The sequence below is a fragment of the Phoenix dactylifera genome, chromosome 9 (genome assembly GCF_009389715.1).
Source record: "Phoenix dactylifera cultivar Barhee BC4 chromosome 9, palm_55x_up_171113_PBpolish2nd_filt_p, whole genome shotgun sequence".
NCBI classification, from domain to species: Eukaryota; Viridiplantae; Streptophyta; class Magnoliopsida; order Arecales; family Arecaceae; genus Phoenix; species Phoenix dactylifera.
The window spans coordinates 7277567-7300694 of record NC_052400.1 but is presented as its reverse complement, the minus strand read 5'-3'; the positions used below and the strand labels follow the sequence as shown (position 1 = coordinate 7300694).

The following is a 23128-nucleotide window of genomic DNA, read 5'->3' as shown; positions in this document are numbered from 1 at the left end:
GACGGGGAAATGGGTGGATGTTACCTCACTAACCAAAGCAGCAGGCGCCGGTGATGAAGTACGGTGAGAAAAGGCTCCGGCGGCCACCGGAAGTCAGTTACCGCGGCGCAGATGTCCGGCCGACGGGATGCCGAGATCTGGCAGCTTCCGGCTCCGGGTCTGAGAGGAAGCGTACAGGGAGGAGGAAGGAAGGCGTGGGGGGCGACTGGAAGAGAAGAAGGGGGATGGAGGAATGGCCTGCAACAAGGGTTTGGGACTTTGGGGATGGTGATGAGCAAACCGAGTCACGTGTCACGTCATGTCAGTTCCGGCACTAGTGCGCCACGTGTGCGAGAAGTAATTTAAAAAATTTTATGATGCTATTCTCTTTATGATTCATGGGGAAGCTAAAATCAGGGTCACTGGGTCACGCTCGCACCCAAGAAGAAAGGGGTAAGAAATAATATTTTATTAGATTTTATTCCAATTTTCCAAAAAATAAAAGTTTAAAAATAATTTATTTAAAACATGTTAACACATATAATTTGAATATTAATTCTTATATATTCAACCATTTTATATAGCTAATTATTTTTTATATTTTTTGTAAGAATCAGCATGAAGAAAGAAAGGTCAAAATCAAACCAAACAAGATCTCATTTGTCTTGGCCAGTTTTCCATCCAACCAAATTAATATAACAATTATGAAGAATAAACCTGCGATGATTCACTTGTAAATTCCCATCATTTCTCATTTTTTTAGAGTAAATTAAGTCAATCAACGATAGGGTCAAGCTATCTCAATCCGCTAAACACTTGGTTTTAGTCTTCAATCAAGTGACTTATGTAAGAATCAGCTTGCAAAGTTTATGTCGCAATTGAATATTTGTTCGGTGCAAGATGTAGGTTTTTTTTTGGATAAAAAAAAAAAAAAAACATCACCCGCATAACAACCTCCATTGGAGCCTCCAATGCAGGCCACAAGTTTCCGCAAACCCTTCCCGACCCGTGAATTTCTCCACTAATTCATTACCCACGTGTGAGTACATCACCTCGATACCTGCAGACCGCATGACAACTCCATCAAAAAAACGAAATGAAAGGCATCCAATCCTCACATTTAATCGACATTCATGCATTTCAAACTTGGATCACTCTGATGAAATCTTAGTTCCATTCCAACCATATTACCACCTTGGTGGCAAGATGTAAGCTTTTTATATTTTTTCTATTAAACATAGCAAGAACCCTCCAAACTACAGAGGGCAACAAAAGCCACCATACAGAGCTCAAATCAAGGTTTCAATAATTCATTTGCCTAACAAATCCCTTGCTCTTTTCTCCTTCCTCCCCTTGGACCTTTAAATGATCTGAAGGGGGAAAAAAGGTGTAAACTGTTGCAATAAACAGGAACGATCGGCAAATGTCACCTTTTAAAACTCACATCAAATACTCCGGACAAGTCTTCATAGTTACAACCATAACATGGCCTTTTAAGAAAATAAAAAATTTTAGAAATAATGCAAACCACTAGTAAATTCCTTTGCAAATTAGAGACGAAAACAAGTTTAAGAGGAAACAAATGGTCCCTTGACTGCTTATACGACAAGGTAAACAAGGTAGTAAGCGAGGCAATACAGCCATGTCTTTTTGACGAAGATTTAGCCAAGCTGCATGCCGAATAACATGAATAACCATGTGTATGTTTAACAATGATACATAAACCAAAAAGACTGAAGCCTGTCTAAATTACACACATTCACAAGAAATCGACCCATGGATATGGGAGATATTGGCCGCCGACCCCTGATAATTATAGCCATTGGTTATTAACCAGGAAGCCTGCAGCCGCGGAGATATGTGGATCCCTAACCTGGCAAGCTGATGACGGATGCCACAAAATGTAAAATTAACAAACGGAAAGAACAGGAGTTGACAGTCATCACTTAAGAGTTCTCTGTGCCTGAAGAGGCTTGCTCTATATCTCTTCGGGATGCTTCCCACAATTGCTGCTCAATACCCAGCTTTCTCAGCTCTATCAGACCTCTCTCCACTGCAATGATAAAGGCAAAAGATAAGTCATAGGTATCATCTTCACAAGCAATAAATTCCCAAGATGAATCAAGACTATGGTTCCAAAAACTACGAGAACTTAGCAATGCAACCATGCTAACTCAGCGGATAACTGGAAACCATCCCATAACTTTCTGATGAAATATTAAAAATTGAATGAGAATTGTCCAAAAAGATTATCAGGGTGAAAGGCCACATTGGCCCAATAAATAAATAACACTGATTGTTCGATGGCGATGAATGTGAAGATTTACCGTCAACAGCATCATGAGAAGTTGGTGGCTGGCCACTGCGACTGATCCAAAACTGCAGCCTCTCTTCGGCGATATCTTCTTCTATGCCATGGACTTTGGCTCTTCTCCACAAATACACAAGCCATGCCTGCAGAAGGTGCAACATCAACGACTGAAGATAATTAGCATGCATACTGGATTATGAAGAACTACTATCAACAATGGCATTGCCGCAAAAAGTTCACGTAGCAAGCTCCTAAACATCATAAAATTCGTGAGGGCATCACTATAGGGGTTAATATTAATTACAAGCTTGCTATATATATTTCTGAAAGCAATAATAAGATGTAAGTTATAGCAAATCATGAGCACTCAACAATATGATTAAAAAGCATATAGTTTAATAGAAGGTCTAGCACATCATGAATGGGCTTTCCAATAAAAGTAAAAATTGCCATATAAGCAACAATGTCCTATTGAAGTTCAAAGCTTATTTACCTCCATCTTGCCAAAAATCAAACTTTAGTAATTATAAATAAATTTGCCGTATTGTTTCATTCAGAATTTGATGACCACAAAGCCTAAATACCAATTTGTGGTCCAAGCCAAACCGGGTCCACAGTTGGAATATTTAAGAATAATACAACTTGGGCTGAACTCACAACATTCAAATTAAGAATAGCAATGTTTCATTTAAATTTGAAGGATTCAGGTTTGATGCCTAAATGAAGCCTCTCACCTTGCATATAAATTTCATACCCACAAATTTGTTTCCTTTGTTTCTTCTAACCTCATTTGTTTAGATCTCGAGATCAAAGGTAAAATTAAAGGACTAGAGTTTTTAAACTTTTCATCTGCAAACTAGAATATTGCAATTAAACAGTCATTAGCAGTTGAAATTCCCACAAGATCCTGCATCTAATATGAAATAGATGTATAACTGGAGCATCCACGTTTCATTTAATGTCCATGAGAACTTTGGAAAATATGGTGTTTTTTATCCAAAAAATTAAGGCAATTCAAAATGTACATTCCTTTATATCTATACATGTTTCTTAGCACTTTTTTAATTAGTTTACAACTTTTTTGGACTATAAGCAAAACACTTCACATCAAGTTATTGTTTGGCTAAACCACCATGAACAGTACCTGCAAGCTAAGAATAGAGGGCATGGAAATAAGATGACATAATGAATTTTACAAGCAAAAGTATGTGCTTCTCATTTAACATGGAGATATCCAGTATAAATTTGTTATAAAAAAGGAGAAAAGCATCAGATCTCAGGGCAGCAGAAAATATAAGAAAATTCAGAACATGGTGAGAGTGAACTGCACAAAGCACAACTATTCTGATAAATAATGAATAATGCTTAGCTACAATAGACCAAAATAGAAGTGATGCACTCAATTGAAGCCTCTCAGAAAGTTCTAAAAAAAAGGACCTGCTTAAAAGTAACATCTTCCGACTCCTCTTGGTTTAGTTCTGCAAGAAATATCAATTTCAGTTAATACCAAGCAACATGCATAGCGAAGTAGAAACTTAAAAAATCAGCCACGTGGATGCTGATGAAAGATAAGCAATTATGGAAGTCAAACAAAACATCATATTTTGAATATGCAATTGTTCGTGCGCAAGCCCATAGACAAGAACTGGCCTGCCCACCAACGACCAACCCACATAAGACATGCACGCACGCACAAAGACACAAGCACACAAATAGGGGTGTGCATGTATATTCAATCCATTAGAAGTGATACGGCAATCCTGTAGGTAAGCACAAAAAACAGTAGCACGTAGTAGTATTTGGGCCAGATAAAACATGGTCTTTACCAAATGACTCCAAGAACTTTGGATCACCAGGTGATTTAAAATCTGCATACACAAAAAATAGGGAAATAGAATGTATTAGTTGTGATAGAAGATAAGAAGCCAGAATATTTAGATTTATTAGAACAGAAGTCTTCCAATATCTGTTGTTACACAATGAAAGAAAAACTGTGTAGTAACAGCCTGTCAGCCTTCGAAATTGGCATATTGTATTAAAAACATCATGAAAGGCATATAGTTGTGTTGAACGACATGTGAGTTATGCTCACATGAAGGTAGTTACGAAAATTTTGAGTTAAAAATCAAGCTGCTCCCAAAAATCAATTTGTGAACCCAAAATAATACATCAGAATGTATTGCATTTGTTACTTGGAGATACAAACATTCACTCGCAGCATTTCTAATCTTGAATAGCATTTGCGAGCATAATATCCAATTAGCTACCATGTGGCTTGTGAAATCTCTCAGCAAAGGAGGGGGAAAAACTGGAAAGCTGTCTTTGTATTGACACCGTACTGGTCAAATCAAAGTCATAGCAATATTGCCAACTACACTGATACATGTCAGTATTGTTTATCAATTATCACATATTTGATGGCCTCAGAATATAAGGGGTTTATAATGTACAGGTAATTGATGGTTATCAGCCAATGATTAACAATATACAATGTTCTCTGTTTCTGTGGTGACCGAGACGGTTGAAATCATGGGAAATTGATAGTAATCTACTCATATTCATAGCAGTTGCAGAGTTGTCCGGTATTTTAATATCTAGAGTTATAGGGTCACTTGTTATTGCGGCATAATCCTACACCAGAACATATGCTGGCGAAAAATAAACAGTCCCAAGTCTTGCTTCTTACAGTAAAAGCAGCTACTGAGTAAGAGAACAAGAATCATATCAACACAATGGCATCAACCATAGTGAGCCCTGACTAATTTGATAGACCAAGAGCAATCTTGCATACTAGCCATTTTTCAAGGCTCAGCATTGCAGAACTTGAACCAAATTCAACAAAAACTTGCAAGAAGTCAAGATATTAACTATTTTGTATTACCTTTAAGGCTTTAATAAATCCTGAACTAGAAAATGAGGAAACATGAAGGATAATACAAAGAAAATTTGATCTCTTTCAATCTTAGAAAATAAACTCAAAGATTACCAAATTTTGTGTAGATACTAAAAGAAAAAAAGCAGAAAGAAAGAGTCAGGCAGCAATCAAATAACTGTCAGCCCATGATGGTGCTAGCTTGGCAAGATCAACTGTCCAAAACAAGAAACTGTGCAGAGGCTTGGTGCCATATTCTAAAATATACACAAACCTGAAGACAGTTGTCGAAGCAAATTTGGTCTCCGATGTTGAGCCAGCGCAAGCACAACAGTATCCTCCACCTTCAGGTCAATGTTCAAAAGCATTAAAAAATAGCTTGCAATAAACAGTTGGGAAAACTCGGTAGATGGGACTCAAAAGGTGGAAGAATGAGCCAGATCTGTGAAGGTTTTAAGAAAGCTAGTTTTTACGTAAGCATAAAGGGATACACATTTAAGAAATATGTGTGCATGTGTGTGTGTTTGTATGCGCGTGTGTGGTACTCTTGAATATGCAAGACTTTGTGTGTGCGTGTGTAGTACTCTTGAATATGCAAGATAAAAGAGGACCTTCAAAGATGCAAGTTCTCTTAGACCCTTCTCAACCGAAAGCATGCTCTCTATGTTGCCTTCTCCTGTTATGTCACTCAAGTCCCGTAGAAGTTTATTTCTTCTCTCAGAATCATCTTCATCTGTTCAATATTTAACAATACAAAAAAAAGAACTTTTGAAATACTTTGTCCTCAAAAAATAATAATAACTTATGATTAGTTGTGATAGTACTAGTAATCATATTACTGGTGATAAATTGGCTTACCTTGGTTCGATGATTCTTCCTTAGCCTTTTGACCAGCAGAAATGACGACTTCAAGAGGAAGAGGTGCTAATGATGACCAGTGCTCATATTTTGATATAGCAATCTCTGGGTAGAGGCCTAAACAATGTATACAATACCAGAACACATGAGGTACGTAATAAACAACAATATGAAGATAAATGAACAGTAGTCCTGGGACATAAACAGAATTGGTTTGACAGATGGTGTAACATTTTATCTTTTCCTTGCAATCTTAACACCCTTAGATTTGAATATTATGTTTACAAGCCAAGGTTCTCAAAATTGATCCGACCGGAGCACACTGTACCAAACCAATGAACCAATGCAGAACCAAATGGTAAGGATGTTCGGATCACACCAGCACTTGTCGGTTCCAAGCTAATAATTGAAGAGGGAGAGGTGAAAGGGCCTTCCCAACCACTTTCTCCTCTCCTTTTGACCTTCAGACGGCTTGAAAATGTAGAGTAAGCAGAAGGTGAAGGAGGGATTTTGCATGCCAGCATCTCAGATCAAAGAATCATTTTCCCTCTCTTCTCTCCTTTTTTTTAAGCCTAAAACAGGCTGAAAATTGCTAAAACAAGGGGAGGTCATGAATTTTTCTTATATATTTTCGCATGATTTCATGATATGTTATAGATTTAAGAATGATCTACACATTGAAGAAGATATCATGATTTTTTATTGATCTTATCATTTTTAGATTAAAAATATATTTTTGATTTAAAAATAAAAATAATGTTCGAGAAGTAAAAAAAGGCAGCATATCTGGTGGTGCATGTTACATGTTGTCTTTTTTAAGCAAAAATTTGTTTAAATTTGGGTATGTACCAGAATTTAAGTCCAAATTCAAATAAATTTTAAACATAAGTGGTATTTAAGGCATACCCATGGGCTATCAAATAATGTGGTATCCCTGGTACATTAATCCAAACTAAAATTAAGCTTTCAGGTAATTTATAATTAAATGTTAATTTTCTAATTAAAAAATATTAAAAATATTTCAAAGTTAGAAGAAAAAAAAAATAAAGTTGCTATGCTATGTAGAAGTATTTTTAGAAGAAATTCAGCTATTTTTTGCATTACCATGGAAATTATTAAAATTTTAAGTGTTTAATACTTCAAAATTATTAATTCAACTAAAACATAAAGAAAAATATCGCAACGAGCATTGGTAAATGGGACATATTTTCCAAGACAACATACATAATTTAGATTATTTTATGAATTACTGCATATATTAAGTGAAATTAAATTATAAAAGCCAATAATATGTCTGAAATATGGGATATTTTTTTTATTTTTAAAAGGTAGATCCATTTTATGTAATAAGTGAGGTGATTTATAATGCATGGTCAACTTGCAAAAGTGGATTCAAAAAGGAAAAAGGATAAGGATGCTGCATTGGTTGAGAGCATGATGTAATACTCTCGGGCCAACTATTGGCAGTGAACATTGCGCAATGCAATATGGAGGGCAGGTGAGATGACAAGATTGAAGCAACATTTCGCTTGTGGTTACCCCGATGTGATTGCTTGCAAAATGTTAAAAAAAGTTCGACAGTTGATGAAGCACTTTTATGACTTTACAAAGGGTAGAAAAAAATGCAGAGAAATAGGCAGAGATTGATCATTAGGCAGTCAAACTACCGTCATATCACTCTAGGCATCTAGAGGACTATGAGGCATCAAATCCAGATGACATGGAGAGGTTGCCTTTTGAATGGTCAGTGGCAAAGGAAGGAGGTTGCCAGGCATAGGGTACAATTTGGGCCCTCACAGTATAAGAGGGATTCTGATTCACAGTCCACCAGGTCATATGCAAGCTATAGGAGCAGCCAATCAATGAGAGTTGTTAGTAAGGGTGACAATTGGATAGCATCTACACTTGGGGCTTTTAATAGCAGGAAGAGAAAGAAACCTAAAGATATACCAGCATAGACTACCATTCACGATTTCACCAAATGCCTTCCCAAGCAAAGACTTAACTAAGGATTGATTCTATGTTCATCAAGGATAAGAAAAGGGACATGTGGAGAGCTATTGCTTCTTGGTTCTACTCCAGCCATGCAAATGCCATGGACAATATCCACTACCATTTTACTATCATCTACGCCTAGAAAGCGGGTCAAGATGCTGATCCTCTTGAACAAATGATATCAATGGTGAGTTGCTTGATGGTAATAAGGAAGAGCTGCAGAGATGGATAGCCTCCTATTAGAGCAAGCAGGGCACTTATGGATAGCCATAGATGTACGACTGTTGAACTACACCAAACAAGCGAAGCATCGTCCATTTTTTGACATATTGTGACAAGACATTCTTCCATAAATCAGTTGATTCTAACAAGGTGCAGAACACTCAGTACATCCCGAGCTTGATGAAATTGGTCATTTATCAGATAGAAGAACATGTCTTGTAGATGGTTATTGATATTGGACCATAGTATAAGGCAATCAGAATATTCTGATGATCAAGAGACATTTTCTGGACCCATGTATCGTCCCTATATAGACCCAATAGACATAAACAAGATCTGCTTGATAAAATAGGTAATGAAGATAGCCTAGACCATTACTAAGTTACGTACAATCATACATACACGTTGGCTCTAAGTACACTAGGAGTGACATACTAAGGCCATTGATCACCTTCTTTGCCATGCACTACATTGCATTCGATAGTCTCATTAAGAAAAAGGCATGCCTGTGCCAAATGTTTATGAGGGCAAAGTGGCAGGATAGCAGATATGTCAGTACTAGCACAGAACAGAGCTATATGGAGGGGTTAGCGACAAGCTAGCAGTTCTGGAAGTTGGTTGAGAGAGAGAGGGTACTCACACTTATGTATCTAACTCTTAAGGCTGTGAATAGTGAGAAGTACCCCAATATGGGCTTCTTATATCATATAATGTTGACTGCCAAAGCTAAGATTGGGCAGGCAGATCCAAAGCATGCTGGCAAATAATTAATATCATTAAAAAGAAATGGAATTGCCAAACAGGCAAGGAGTTGCATATAGTAGGTAATCCACGTACAATCCTCAATGCATGTTTATTCTTATAAAATACAATTGTGCAATCCTTTATTTGCTAATTAAATCAATTGCATGTCTTGACAACCTATTACCTTGATCCAAGATATAATATAGAACTATTGACTGCCCTACGTCATGTTATCTACAAGAGCCCAATACCATCACTAAAGCCAGATGCTTGGAGAAGGTAAGTTAAATTTAATGAAAATAATATTTTGTCAATTCAAGTAGAGATATGATGCCATATGTGGAGTGTGTTTCACAAAACTAAACCTTTTAGGGAAGATTCACACAGCTTTAATAAGAAAGCAGCTATATGGCAAGCAAAGAAAATATGGGTGCAAGTTTTTCGGATGCTTTATCATAAATGATGTCTAATATACAATTTATTTAAATGCATTTGTAGATGAATGGTTGTTCTATTTCAATTGTCATCCAAAAAACTCAGGAAGTTAGCAATCCGGATCCTCTCATAAACGAACCCCTTCAATGGTTGCAAGCAAAACTGGTCAACTTTCCCATTAATAGACTACAAACAAAGGAATCACTTGATGCAGAAGAGACTGATGACTTAGTATATGTGCACTACAATCTACAATTTATATTGAAATGCATCCATGAGGCGGAACTAAAATACGACGACCCATTTCATAATGACTTCATGATAAGGATCCCATAATTAGTTGGTTTGAGGACCATCACTAGCAACCGAAGCTTAATGAGCCAGTATCACCTCTCAACTAGCTAGTATCTTAGCAAAGAAAGTTGGGGTGAATGTAGAGTAGTTGGTAGAGCACGCATGTCACGCCCACAACGAACCAATGCCCCGCAGCAGCAGCAACCACAGAGGTTAGGGGAGCCAGGCAAGATCGCAAGACTTCATATTCTAGGTCACCTAGAGATATGAGAGGGAGATGCTAAGGAAAGGTCACCATAACACTTGATCTAGATGGGGAGGAAGGGCCCGTCAGGATGGTGGGCCTAGTCAAGCCACCCAGCAAAGTTAATCAAGTAGGGGAAGCCAGAGAAAGAAAGTAGATCGTCAAAGTGAAAATAAAAGAAAGATGCAAATTCATTGAAGAGGGTCAATGAGGAGGCTGTTTGTTTAGATCCTAAGACCACTGGACCATCGGACAACCAGTTGCCTAGATCATCTTGCAATATGAGTGACAATGTCAATGACAATCCAAGAGATGATGCATCTGCTGATAGGGAGGTGGTAGTGTAAATGATTTGAGTCTATCCACCAACGAGTTTGGTTTCACTTATGCCACATAGGATGCAAACTACAGTATACAACATAAAGCCTGCGAGGGTACAATAACATACAGAAGACGGGCCTCTCAAGGTGGTTCAGGATCTGACACTGCTTCAACTACTGATGCAGCACATGGAGTAGGATCCTTGAATGTCCAAAGATCCTTATCATACACCGAATGCTATTCTACATAGCCAACATAAGACCCATATGCATATCCTTCATTTGAGGCATTGTATTCAAGTGACTACTACCCTCCATAGCCTCAGCTTGATTACAAATTAGATTCGCTACTGCCGTGATTTGCCATACCACCCGAATCGCCTGATTCGGGGCATACCAAACCGTATTGGGAGTAGACTGACATAATTCCACCCCCCAGTTCAAGAAACCAGTGAGGGAGGGGGAGAGGGAGACGGAGAGAGAGGAAGAGAGAGAGAGAGAGAGAGAGAGAGAGAGAGAGAGAGAGAGAGAGAGAGGGAGGGCTTGAGGAGGCTGGAGGAGAACTGGAGGAAGGCTCCGCCCTTGGTTCCTCTATTTCGGACGAAACAGAAGCCCCAAAGTTGACATGGGCTACCAACTTGCACAAGGGCCCTTCTTACACTAATGCCAAACAAAGCCGAAAGGTATAATCCCTCAAAATAGTTGTTCAATCAAATTAATTAACCACCTTGCACATGCAGGGGATTCTATGAGAATGCAAAACTAGCAGCACTCATTATATTTATTCGATGAAGATGAGAAGGTATTTATATAATCATCTCAAGGACAAAGAACAAGAAAAGCTCTGAGTTTAGAAAACTACCAGTATATAATCAATAAGTCTTTATACAATGAAAGTGTCATGATGAAGTAGATTACCATGCTTTACAGCTAAACCCCAATACCGTGCAAGCCAGCATCTCTTAAGAACAACCTCTTCCTATAATTTAGAGCACACAAATAGCGTGATTCTAAACAGATGAGCAAGCATATAGGAAAGATAACCAGACGACTAGCTTATGATCAAAGTTCAAACCATCTCTTCTTGTGTTAGAATCATTCTGTGTGTCATTGAGCGTAGAGCCCTGGCTTCCAATTCAGCTTCTCTGAGTTGTCCAATGGCTGTTGCAACCTCCTCTTTAGCAGACTTACACATATGTAGAAGATGCAAAAACCAAAGACAATTGAATAAATTGCCTAATTGCAATAAGTTGTTTAGCAGAGTACAGCACACAGAAGACATGAAAAACCACAGTAAATAGACCTAAATGCCCAATGAAATTTGTGAAAAATACCTCAACTTCTTGTTTAAGTGATGTTATTTCCTCATCTCTCCCATCCTTCATTTGCTTGGTAGCCTTAAGAGCAGCCTGAGGTGAAAGGGAATCAACTTTTGTTAACTCAAGGAAAGATCAGCAGGCCCATAAAAGTAACCACATTTGGCCACTGTTGTATGAGGTTAAACTTCATTTTCTGCTCAAATCATACAACCAAATTTGCTAAACATCATCTTCGCACTAACAAAAATCAATCAGAACAGCAACTGCAATTACAATAATTAAATTGGCAAGTACACTTGAAACTGAAATATCAAAAAAAATGTTGCCAAGCTGAAAATGTCATCAAGACATGGTAATAATATTATCAAAAGAGGGTTCATTCTTTCCCTTGTTCACAAAGCATTTTTCACCTTTAATTTGTAGATAAAACTATAGGACCACTATCAAGATATGCTATACCGTACCAAACCGGACGGTACAGAGTGTACCATTCCATACTAGTTCAGTACGGATATGCTGTATGAGGGGCGATAGATACTTGGTACGTCGAACCGGCCCCTGTACCGAACATACCGACAGTAACAAGGTGGCACCGGTACGGAGCCTGTTACCAAGGCAGCATACCTCGACCACGATAGTTACCGCATAAAGCACTAGAACCTTATGCCAAGGTATCTTTAGGCATTATTGATTCAACATCAATGCTTTTCAGTAAATTTATTTAACTTGATTGGATATTCACTCGATGTTTGTCCTAGTCCTAATGAGCATTGGATAAAATACAACCCGTAGAGCGTTTGAAGAAGAATTTGTTGAAGAAAGATTTTCACATGTATGGTTTCTTAATTGGAAAGGGATGGCACATCATGACCTTTTCCATGGAGGACTTCTCCACCTGGAGAAACTACTTATCCCCGCCCCTTATGGAAGCTAGCACCTGTCCCCACCACCCCAACAAAAGGAGAAAAAAAAAAGAAAGAAAAGAAAATCCAAGCAATAGAAAATTAGATAGAATAGACAAAATGATCATTTTACTGCCTTGTTGAGAACATAATGACATGTTCTACAAATCTTGATACCAAATTTGAGTATGCTAGTTCCCACAAAAATAAGTCTTGCTAGAGCCATGTAGCCAAGCTAATCCAATAAGGGAGGCAAGTTCTTTTTTTCCTTTTTTATGGATGGATGCACCAGAAACAGAAGAAACTTCCACTTCAAAGACAACATCCATCACAAGCCACTTGTTCATGCCTCGGTCAAGAAGAACATAAACCACAGGTCTCATCAAATAAAGGCCTCCAACAAGCTTTTAGAGCTCCACTAAGCTTTATGTAAAGATATTGCATGGCATACATATCAATTAACAAGGTTGAGAATGAGCCATATCAGAAGTCAATGACATGATCCAAAAATTCACGTAAATTGTATCAAAAGCAAGAACAAGTGACAAACTCAAGCTGATACCTTTAATCTTCTAAAAGAGTTTTACTTATAACTTATCTGGGAACTAAATATTATGCTTGCTATGCTAATTATATACAACTATCACTGCTACGTTACCTCTCTTTGGCGGAGAGCTGCTTCCTTCCTGCAAATTAATTACCTAGAATGTCATGGTGCGAAGATTAGAGTAATAGGTAGCACATAGGTAAGCACAAAGCCTAAGACCAACCTGCTCAACAATCGAGCTTCCAAAGATACCCCTTCTCCAAGAGCAGCAACCTTCAGAATTTAAATATTCAGTAATGAGAGCATCTTACGCATTGAAGCTAATCATCCATAAATTATAGTAAGCAGGCATATCTTAGATATTTGACAAAATAAAAGATTAAAGATAAAAAAATTGTGATATTCACCACAGCAGTGATTTGAGATGACGAAAGTTGCTATTCAATATGATGTATGTATGCAGGCGCTTTTATTCACTTCTCCCATGTGAATGAGCATCAAGAAGAACATGCATTCATTTTCAACAAAATGATAGGATGGCATGATAGTGAAGCACACGTGCACAGGCCAACAAAAGTTTCAAGTGAAACAAAACAGACATGATTCAACCGGTAAATGAAAAGTAAAAAAAGGTATGGGATTATGATTGCTATAAGCAAAAAAGAAGTTCAAAAGCTGTAACACAAACAAAAGCTGTGATGTACAATGGCAATCTAGAACTCTGTTTATTTCCTTTCATTTTTGGACTCGAGTTTGAGCTTGATGGTTATGAAAGGCTTCTAAATGAGCCTATTTAGTCATTGTTTGCATCAATTATAATTTATACAAACTGCCCCTATCTCTTTGGAAGGTCACCATGGCATTCTACATTCTTATAAAAGCTGGTGAAAGAGAGAAATGAAATTCAGTTAAAAATTTGTGAACTATGTATGAAACATGTCAATGCATAGAAATGTCCTCCTTCTCACCCACATATTATTCTCATTATAGCACATTTTCGCATTTAGATCTGATCAAAATTTAAAATGGACCAAATCTGAAAATCATACTAATCATTTCCTTCCTCTTTTTTTTTTGCTTTTCTTTCCTCTACTCTGTGTTTCTCATTTCTCCATCTAATACTTGACTCTTCAACACCAAAACTGTGACTGATCAAATCAGAAATCTGATTATGAAACATGGCTTTTTGATGAAAGATAATGAAGCATATGTCACTCTTTCTACCATTTTAACTTGCCCATCTCTTAATCACTCAGCATCAAGGTTCGCCGTACTGATACCAGACCCCGTACCGGTGCACACTAGCATAGTATCCGTACAGTATGGTATGAAATTTTTTGGCATACCGACCTCGGTACGCCATCTGTATCGGTACCGGTATCGGTACCGAATGGTATGGTACGATACGTCCGGTACTGTCCGATACGTCCGGTACCGTCCGATACGGTACGGCATACCATGCTCAGCATTCTACTTATTAATCTATAAGAAAACAGATTCACCCCCTTTCAACCCTCACTTCACATACTTTCTGTTTGAACCTGTTCTGGTACATATTTGGAGAAGAAAACATTAGAACAACAACTCTAGCATAGTTTTTTTTCAAATTCTAAATTATGCAAACATTCTCTATATCATGACACCATCTCACAGTATCAATATGCCCAAAATCAGTTAAACAAGGCCTTGCTTTTTACAAATGGACAAATAAGTAGGAGTCCTGAATTGATGCATATTTGAATAGTTCCAAAGGAACCAACACAATTGCAAATCAAGATGGTCATATGACACCATTTTGCATAGGATACTAGTTCTACAAAATCTAACTGCTGATCCTAGAGAGAAGGCAAGATAAGCTCCCAGCGTTACGTAGACTATGATTGCCCTCTCATAATCTTAAGACCAATTAACGGACTCCAAGTGGGGGATGGTGTTGTTTGTGCTCGATTGGAGACGAATACTGCGCCCCAAGCCTTGAGAGCAGGGCGAGCCTTACCGCAACTCAAAGAGAGGTATGGGTTCCAACGGATTGAGGGACTACGGTTCTTTGCCCAAGAAGCTTCCAGAGCTGTTAAGTTTCATGCACCGTAATCTTGCACATGCTATGCACGGTATTAAAGAATACAAAAATAATTCTCTTTCATGCTAAAACTTCAACTATCTATGATTGTATATCTGCTTGCCTGATAACATGCCAATGTGATCCAGTAAAAGAAGACCGTGGGGTAGAATGCATGAGAAAAATGAGGTCTTCCAATATAAACATCTAATTACTTAATCACCAAGAGGTCATAAATAACATCCACAATCTCTCATTAGCTTATCAGAAATAAATAAGGTCCAGAACAAAATTAAAAAGTGACCTGTTTCTCAAGCTCCTTGGCCCGGGCCTCTGCTTCCTCGCATCTCTTCTCTGCAAGCCGCAACTGGTTGACAAATATTAATGGTATGCTTTATTGCCTCGTACAAAGAAAGGAGTTTACTTTTATGATATAACAGGACAGCATACCTTTTCATGAATATTCTCATTCTCTTCTTGTAGCATATCAAACTGCAGGAAGAACAAAAAGCCAAATGGAATCATCAGCCATTATTTGTCAGCAACTGGTTCCATAGATCATGACCAAAAGGAAAGATGGCTTCATAGACTTCTTGTGCATACCTCATCTTGAAGCACAGAAGCCTCACGCTGAAGTCCTGTTTCCCTTGATTTCCGATGTCCCACATCTGCTGGAAACCTGTAGCATATTTAATCAGCTTAAATATAATTTGGAGCCATGAATAATGATGAATGGAAGACTTATCAATCTGTATTATCATGGGAAAACTATAAATATATGAATGTCAAAGCATTCATGCACGGTGTCCAGAGAACTAGATGTAAGAACAAACTATAAAGACTGGCATTGACAGGTACAGATAAGTGCAACATCACAAGTGAAGAGATGCAGAATAACATGTTCTACATGCAAATAGATACCAATGAGGTCAAAGAAATAAAAGATGATTCCTAGTTACAGTTTAAAGAACCATGAGAACTCAGTTGGGCTTTCTTTTTCCCCAGGTATAGATATATTAAAAAATGATTTTCATTCTACATGCATATCGGTTCATAAATGAACTGAAAAGGCGATATAATCCTTGAAAAATATCACAGCTACGGGAAAGAATGATTTAGGACAGATCTGCAGCTCCATTTCCTTGTGGAAGGTTGGTATATTGCACAGCATACTATAAAAAAGGACAATGAAACTAAACTTTCAACTGAGACAAAAGAGTGCATACAAACACAAGATGCATCTAAACATGAAAGAAGATATGTAACTTAACAATCATCATCCTACTACCAGTCCAACATACGCAGGTTGCAACTAAGATATCCAGCAACTATTACTGTTTGCAATGTGTGAGAAGAACAAGATGTCACCTCTTCTCTCTGCGCCTGTCATGTGAAGGTTCAATTGCTGGAAGAGGTGAAGGGGTCCTAAGAGTTGTTTTACTTGGGGGCGCTAATGGTGCTGGACGAACAGAAACTGATGGCCTTCCAGCTGATGTAGAGCGGACTGCTGGAGTATGCTCCACAAAGTTCCGACCTAACTAATCAAAAGGTCACAAAATCAAATTAGCAAGCAACCAATTTACAAAATATACTTGCAACAGACTGACTTCTACCATCTACAGCAATTGTTTGATCCATTGGCAAGAAAGAACAACTTTAAAACATAATTATTAAGGTTAAATAAAATTCTCCTACAACCATTCTAAATAACAAACTTTAACAAGCATTACAGTAAATCCAAGAGCAGTTATTCTCTTATTGGAAAGGAGGAACTTTTTGTCAAGGCTAGCAGTTAATAGATATTAGCAATAAAACTATTACCTGGTTCTAATATTATCTTCACTACATCCAATATTTAGACTATTGCAATAATTTGCAGACGATTTCAATGCAACTAGTTATTTAATTAGATCGGATTCCCTTCATCTTAAATTGAAGTCCAATATGTAACGTTTAAGCAGCAGAACTTAAACAATCAACAATTTCAAAGACAATATTTGCCCTTAAAAATCGGCCATTTTCACGTCCATAGAGGCAAAATATCAAATCATCAAAAAATACATCATAATATCACAACCACTGCCAGAAATCTTGCAATTCCCATTTCCAGAAGAGCTGTAATAACTGCAAATTTTAAAATTAAAAAACAAATCTTGTTAACAGGCAAACTTAATTCTAAGAAAAATACAGTCGCATGGTACCTACTCCAAATAAGTTTGCTCGCTAAGTTTAAGACAAAACTATAAATAAAAATTTACAAAAAAATATTTCACTAAATTTTACTCAAAAGAAACACTCAAAAGTTCCGAACTTACCGCAGGCGAGGGAGATCTAGTCGACCTCCCGAGCAAAGAAGCGCCACTACCGCCGCTGCTGCCATTACTGCTAGCCGCCGGCCGCGACGCGCCGTACCGGAACCCGACGCCACTGGCCGCTGAGGGGATGTCATCCTCGTCCTCGTCATCATCGCCGGCGGCGCTCTGCGACGCCATCACCTGCGCGAGGCGCGCAGCGGCGGCCTTGGCCGCCACGTTCTGCGTCCTCCTGACGCTGGACAGCCCGGACACCGACGCCGACCGGTGGTGCGCCGGCGACATCCCCGGCGACGACGAGCCCGTGCTGCTCGACCCCCCGCTCCTCTGCCGCCCGTACACCGGGCTCCCCGCCCTCCTCCGATCCATCCTCTTCTCCGTTATTTATAGGCGCCGGCTGAGATGAGCCGTCGTCTCTCCGGGTGAGCGGGGCTTGGGGCAGAAGGATGGCCGTCGGCTGGGGATCGGACGGAAAAGGTATCGAGGGACGAGGTTAAAAGAAGGGGAAGAAATGGTGGAGGCGGCGTGGGAAGTGGAGAGGACCGAGGTGGAAATCGAGTGGATCTCGAGACGGGTTTAGTGCTCGCGGAGGACGCGGGTCGTCTCCAGTATCCCGCGGAAATTTAGCTTCTCCTTCCACTCTCATCTGATACACGTATGAATTCAGAATTCGTGTCTGCGTGCACGGACATTAAAGTCAACCGTGTGCTGTGTTTGCGGACGTGGTAAGATAAAGTTTAAACGGCGCCGTGGCTGGCTGGCGGGGTATCGGAACGATTTGGAGGGTTGCGGGCGAGAGATGGGGACAGCAATTCGGCTTTGGAGAGGGGATAGATCTGATCGAGCGTAAATTAATTTTGGTAGTTGGAACGCTGATTACCAACTGATGAGAGGCGGGGGCGGAAACGATAGATTTAGGTGTTTCTGCTAATTAAGCAATGATTAGATAAATTTAATGATATGATTATATTGAATACATAAATACAGACGACATATCTTATTGTTAAATTGAAATCATCGATTCTAATCATGATTGTCTTAGAATGTGGTGGATTGATGATGTAATGACTTAACCAATGAATCAGTTTAGATATACACTTGATATTTTTTGGGTAGATGACATATATATATATATATATATATATATATGATATTTGGAAAATCCTTCGTAGTGCTGTTTGGCATAGTAATTATGTGGGTGGATGTTTAGAAACTTAATATATTTATGTGGGACCCATATTGGTGGCTGGTTTGCCATTTGTTAGATGAGTTATGGTTAAGGTACCAAAAGGTTGGTGGAGAGAGTATTTACACATATCGGTAGGTAAAGGTCTTTGTTTCCTCTCATATTGCTCCAAAAAAACCTATTTATTCCTTTTGTGCTGTTTTATATATTTATAATGAAACCAAATGTAACAGCTCATCTTTCTATTGGCACTTTTCTGATCTATCTATTCAATTGTGATCTTATTATCACAGTAGAATGATATGGTCAAATTTGGCTTTGGTACCAATTATTGTTCTAATATAAAAGTTTTAATCCACTTCGCCTCTGTAAGATGGTATCTAGAGTAATCAACTAGACCTCCATGGTGCCTCGAGATATAATAGTTTGCTTGAAAGATTCTTAAGCTATAGCAACACTGTCAAGAAGAAACAGATAAGTGGTGATTGAGATTTAGAGAATCGGTAATCTAGTTTGTATCATTGTAACCATCACTGCCTCAAGATATCTGATACATAATAGAGAAAAATCAAATGTTCTTTTATAATATTGAAATACTCTTTGATTAACATGTTCATCTTCTTCTTTTTTTAAGATGGACACTAGAATCATAGGGAATGGATACAGGTTTTCGATCAGAGTAACCAAATTTTTTAATATTTTTTTAATAAAATGAGCAAGAAAAAGAGCTGTCTCTTCGGGATATTTACTTAGCTTCATCCTTAGGATTGCATTAGCTTTACTTAGATCTTTTATATTAAATTTTTTTCATAAAAATGACTTGATATCGGATATGATCTTAAAGGGCATTCTAAAGATTAAAATATTATTGATGTACAACCAAAGAATTACACAATCACCATCAATGACTTCGGAATAGACTTATTTATCACGATCATTTATAATGAAACCAAAGGATAGAATAGTTTGGATGAAATTGGATTAAGAATTTGGTTTGTAAAGGAAAAAAAATATTGTCAGATTAATTAGGATGTCTAGCCTCTATAAGATAATTGTTAGAGATATCACTCATATCTGAATTTTATACTAAAAATCTATTGGTGTTACTATCTAAGAGTTCTATATAAAGATTGTATATACTATTTTAGGATAATTTTTCTTTTTTTAGATTCAGGTATACATATCTTAACTAGGCATCCCTATACTTTGATTTAATCTAACCTTGAAGTTCTACCTTTCAAATGTTCAAATAGGGTTATTATTGCCATCCTCAAAAGTACTATATTTAGGATATAATAGGCTGCTAATAAGGCTTCCCACCATAGGTTCTTAGGTTTGGTTAGGTTGGTTTTGACTCCTTAGAAGGTTTGGAGGAAGCGGGTTGGTTTGATCCATTAGAGGGTTCTTCTTTTTGAAGTTCTTTCTCCGATCTTTAAATTTATTCTGATTTGATTCAGTCATGTTGATCTGGAATACATAGTCTAATTTGTTCTTGAGCTCAAGTTGGTGCTTTTCTTCAATTCTAACTGTGTTAAAGACCTCCATTAGGGTTAAGTCACTTTGATTGTGATTTAGTTCTTGTGAGAAATTTGATCGGGATAGAGGGACAAAGTCGGTTAGGGCTTGAACCCTATAACCCTTAGAAAATTTGCATCCAATCAACTCAGTTTTATAAGAAGATCTTGGAATTCATGGATCTGGATGCTAATAGATTTAGATTCCACCATGGCATACTTGTGGAACTTGAATATGGTGAATAAATTGAGACTGGCAGCATTCATATTATACTTTAGCCTCTAGAGCATCCCACAATTCCTTATCTGTTATGGTGGTAAAGTACAAATCATAAAGAGAATGGATAGGGCATTGAGGATCGTATGGCGATAGTGGAAGTCTATTTCTTTAGAGGTCTTAGGCTCTTAATTTGGGAATTAGAGGATCTGTGGCTTGGAAATTGGAAGCTGAGGCTAGTTAGGAGGTTGATTCAAAAGATGGTGTAGGATTAGATAACTCTATGATTAAGATTAAACCTAGAGTGGTGAGCCAGTATCTCACTTTGCTCTGTCATCTTTTAAAGAAAGAATCATCAAACTTTTTTAAATTTGATGGTAGTATGATTGTCAAAGAAGTCATTTATAGAGTTTTGGTTGATTAATTAGTTCTATACACAAAGAGGTTTTTAAGGTTTAGTCCTATATATTTAACTATTTAACTAATAGCTTTCAATAATATTTTACCGGATTTTGAAATTCAAAATTTAAATGTGATAAATGTACTACCTAAAAAGCAAATAATAGCAGCAATATTAAATCATTTTGCACTAAATAATGAGACAATGACTCTAATGCATAGTTTTGAAAAACTTGAGATTTAATTAAAACACCATAAAGTGTGTTTGTAGGTTTTTTCCAAATTTTGAATTTAGATTTGAAATTATTTTTCAAAATTTGGATTTAAAGCTGAAAATTAAAGAGATTTCCGATTTTTTCCCCAAATATTGAAGTAAACAAACTTTTAAAAACTTTGGCATGGCTATCAAAGCAATTGAAATGATTTGTTTTAGATTTAAATAGATATTTAGAAATTTCTGCACTATTTTCAAAGTAGTGGAAAGATTGACTTTTGTCTCGAATTGATTTAATAATTTTCGTACAAATTCAGACAAGCAGGTTTTGAGGATTTTTATTAAGATATTCTACATATATTTCAGAGCACTATTTAGATTTTGTTTTGAAAATCTAATCTAATTTTTTCTGTATAGATTTTAGAGCAGTAATTATTTGTATTTTATCTTGAAAAACTAGTCTAATTTTATACACAAACTTCAAAGTAGAAAGTAATAGAATTTTGCTTAAGAATTTAAACTAGTTCTCTATATAAATTTTGAAGCAACATGTTTTTCTTTGAAACAGATTTTGTAAAATATTTAAACATATTTATAAAAAAAGATAATACTTACTATAATATTCAAGTATACAAATATTAGTAATTTCTGAGTAAAATGGAATTTGTTCATAGATTGTTGGAGGTGTGGTTTATAGAAATTGCTAATAGATGTATAAACTAATGATTTCAAATATTAATAAGATAAATATTAAAAAAATTAATCTAAAGGTGTGCCTAGAATGAGATGTGTGATTACACTACTCTAAAATGAATTTTGCCCTCTTGTGTAGTTTCTAAGGTACAATAAATTTGGCTCCACCTAAGCCTCCTATCAGAAGCATAATCACGTGGAAGTTTGACCTGATAGACTCCTTCAATTATTCAAGAAGGAAGAGAAAACAATAGTGCCTTAATAAAATTGGAAGAGGAAAAAAGAATTAGGTGGAAAATAAGTGGGGCTATTTTACTCTCAGCAAGGCCTATCTCATATTTGTGTTTTTGCACTCAAGACTCATGACTTGGGCTCAATCTAATAACCACCAAAGTGGCTTATAAAGGCCTCAATGGCTCGCGTTTTATAATAGGCCAATAGCACTTGATGTAATGTAAATGCTACAGTATATAGATTAGTTGAGAGATAGTGATGGGGGGCGAAATGAATCGTCCAGCCCACAGCTAAAAGGCCGCCTAGCGTTGGCCCAATAAACGCCAACACCGACCGATTGAACCCTCGGTCCAACCCAGAATCAGCTCGACCTCAGACTTCGGCAAAAGCTTCATCAGTTTCGGATATTTGCCAATCCGCCCCGACCAAGTTCGGAGCGCCCACTACAGTAGTACGCCCCAACCCTCAAGCTCGAGGTGCTTCATTGAGCACACCTCGGAACCCGAAGAGTCGAGCTATCCTCAGCACCCGTCTAGCTGACCTTGCCGAACGCATGACGCGACCACTCAACCAGCTCGGCCTCGCCAATAACCGCACCTATGTGCGCGCTTACACCCTCCTACATGGCCGTACATTACAACACCACCATGCCACGCTTCGATAGATGGCCCTCAACAGTCAAAGGACGACACCAAGACTACTCAGGCCATACCCTGTTGTGTCTATCAATATCTTACAGTTCTCGAAAACGGACAGCATCACACGCTACCAACCAGCCTAAGCTGTGCGCCATTCGGCTCAGAGCCACGCCCCCTCATGATGAGGGCTGACAGTGCCTCTGCCATCTAGGCCTCTTCACCGGGACTATAAATAGCCCGATCAGGTAACTTCTAAGGGACTTTTTGGCTGGACCAAATTTATCCCACTTTAACTTGATCGTCGGAGGGCCCTCATCGGAAACACCGGTGAGGCTTTGTGCAGGTTCGCCGTCGTCGTGCAGGAGTTGGGCCCCATCTTCTTCTTTCAACAACCATCGGCTCCTTCGACTCCTCCGGCGTGGTCACCCTCGGGCCAAATATCAACCACAACAGATAGTGTTTTCAAAATTCATATATACCTTCAAATTACATCTATGCATAATGCTTACATTACGGTTATCAAGCCAAAAAATGAATTCAAACTTGATTTGTAAATGCTTATATTACATATGAGAAATCAATTCAAATTTAAATTTGGTTGAGCATAGGGAAAAATGTGC

General features: G+C 37.8%; 1 protein-coding gene across 1 annotated transcript; it reads right to left on the bottom strand.

The window, feature by feature from the left end:
• Positions 1 to 1497: 1497 nt before the first annotated feature.
• Positions 1498 to 17978, bottom strand: LOC103697393 (coiled-coil domain-containing protein SCD2-like). Its single transcript, XM_008779239.4, has 17 exons — positions 17417 to 17978; positions 16470 to 16639; positions 15705 to 15780; positions 15552 to 15593; positions 15406 to 15468; positions 13266 to 13315; positions 13154 to 13181; positions 11609 to 11683; positions 11350 to 11460; positions 11193 to 11253; positions 6021 to 6137; positions 5774 to 5895; positions 5437 to 5506; positions 4117 to 4158; positions 3728 to 3768; positions 2307 to 2433; positions 1498 to 2032 (listed from the first exon to the last, which is right to left on the bottom strand). The coding sequence occupies exons 1-17, from the start codon at positions 17780 to 17782 to the stop codon at positions 1926 to 1928; spliced, it is 1668 nt and encodes a 555-aa protein (XP_008777461.2). The 5' UTR covers positions 17783 to 17978; the 3' UTR covers positions 1498 to 1925.
• Positions 17979 to 23128: the final 5150 nt, after the last annotated feature.

Bases quoted from the DNA above. Each gene is read 5' to 3' on its own strand.
- LOC103697393 (XM_008779239.4), bottom strand. From the start codon at position 17,782: ATGGATCGGAGGAGGGCGGGGAGCCCGGTGTACGGGCGGCAGAGGAGC. The intron at 15,469-15,551 runs GTATGCTGTCCT...TTTGTCAACCAG, and splicing joins ATGAGAATATTCATGAAAAG to TTGCGGCTTGCAGAGAAGAG. The intron at 11,254-11,349 runs GTTTGAACTTTG...TCTAAATTATAG, and splicing joins TTCTAACACAAGAAGAGATG to GAAGAGGTTGTTCTTAAGAG.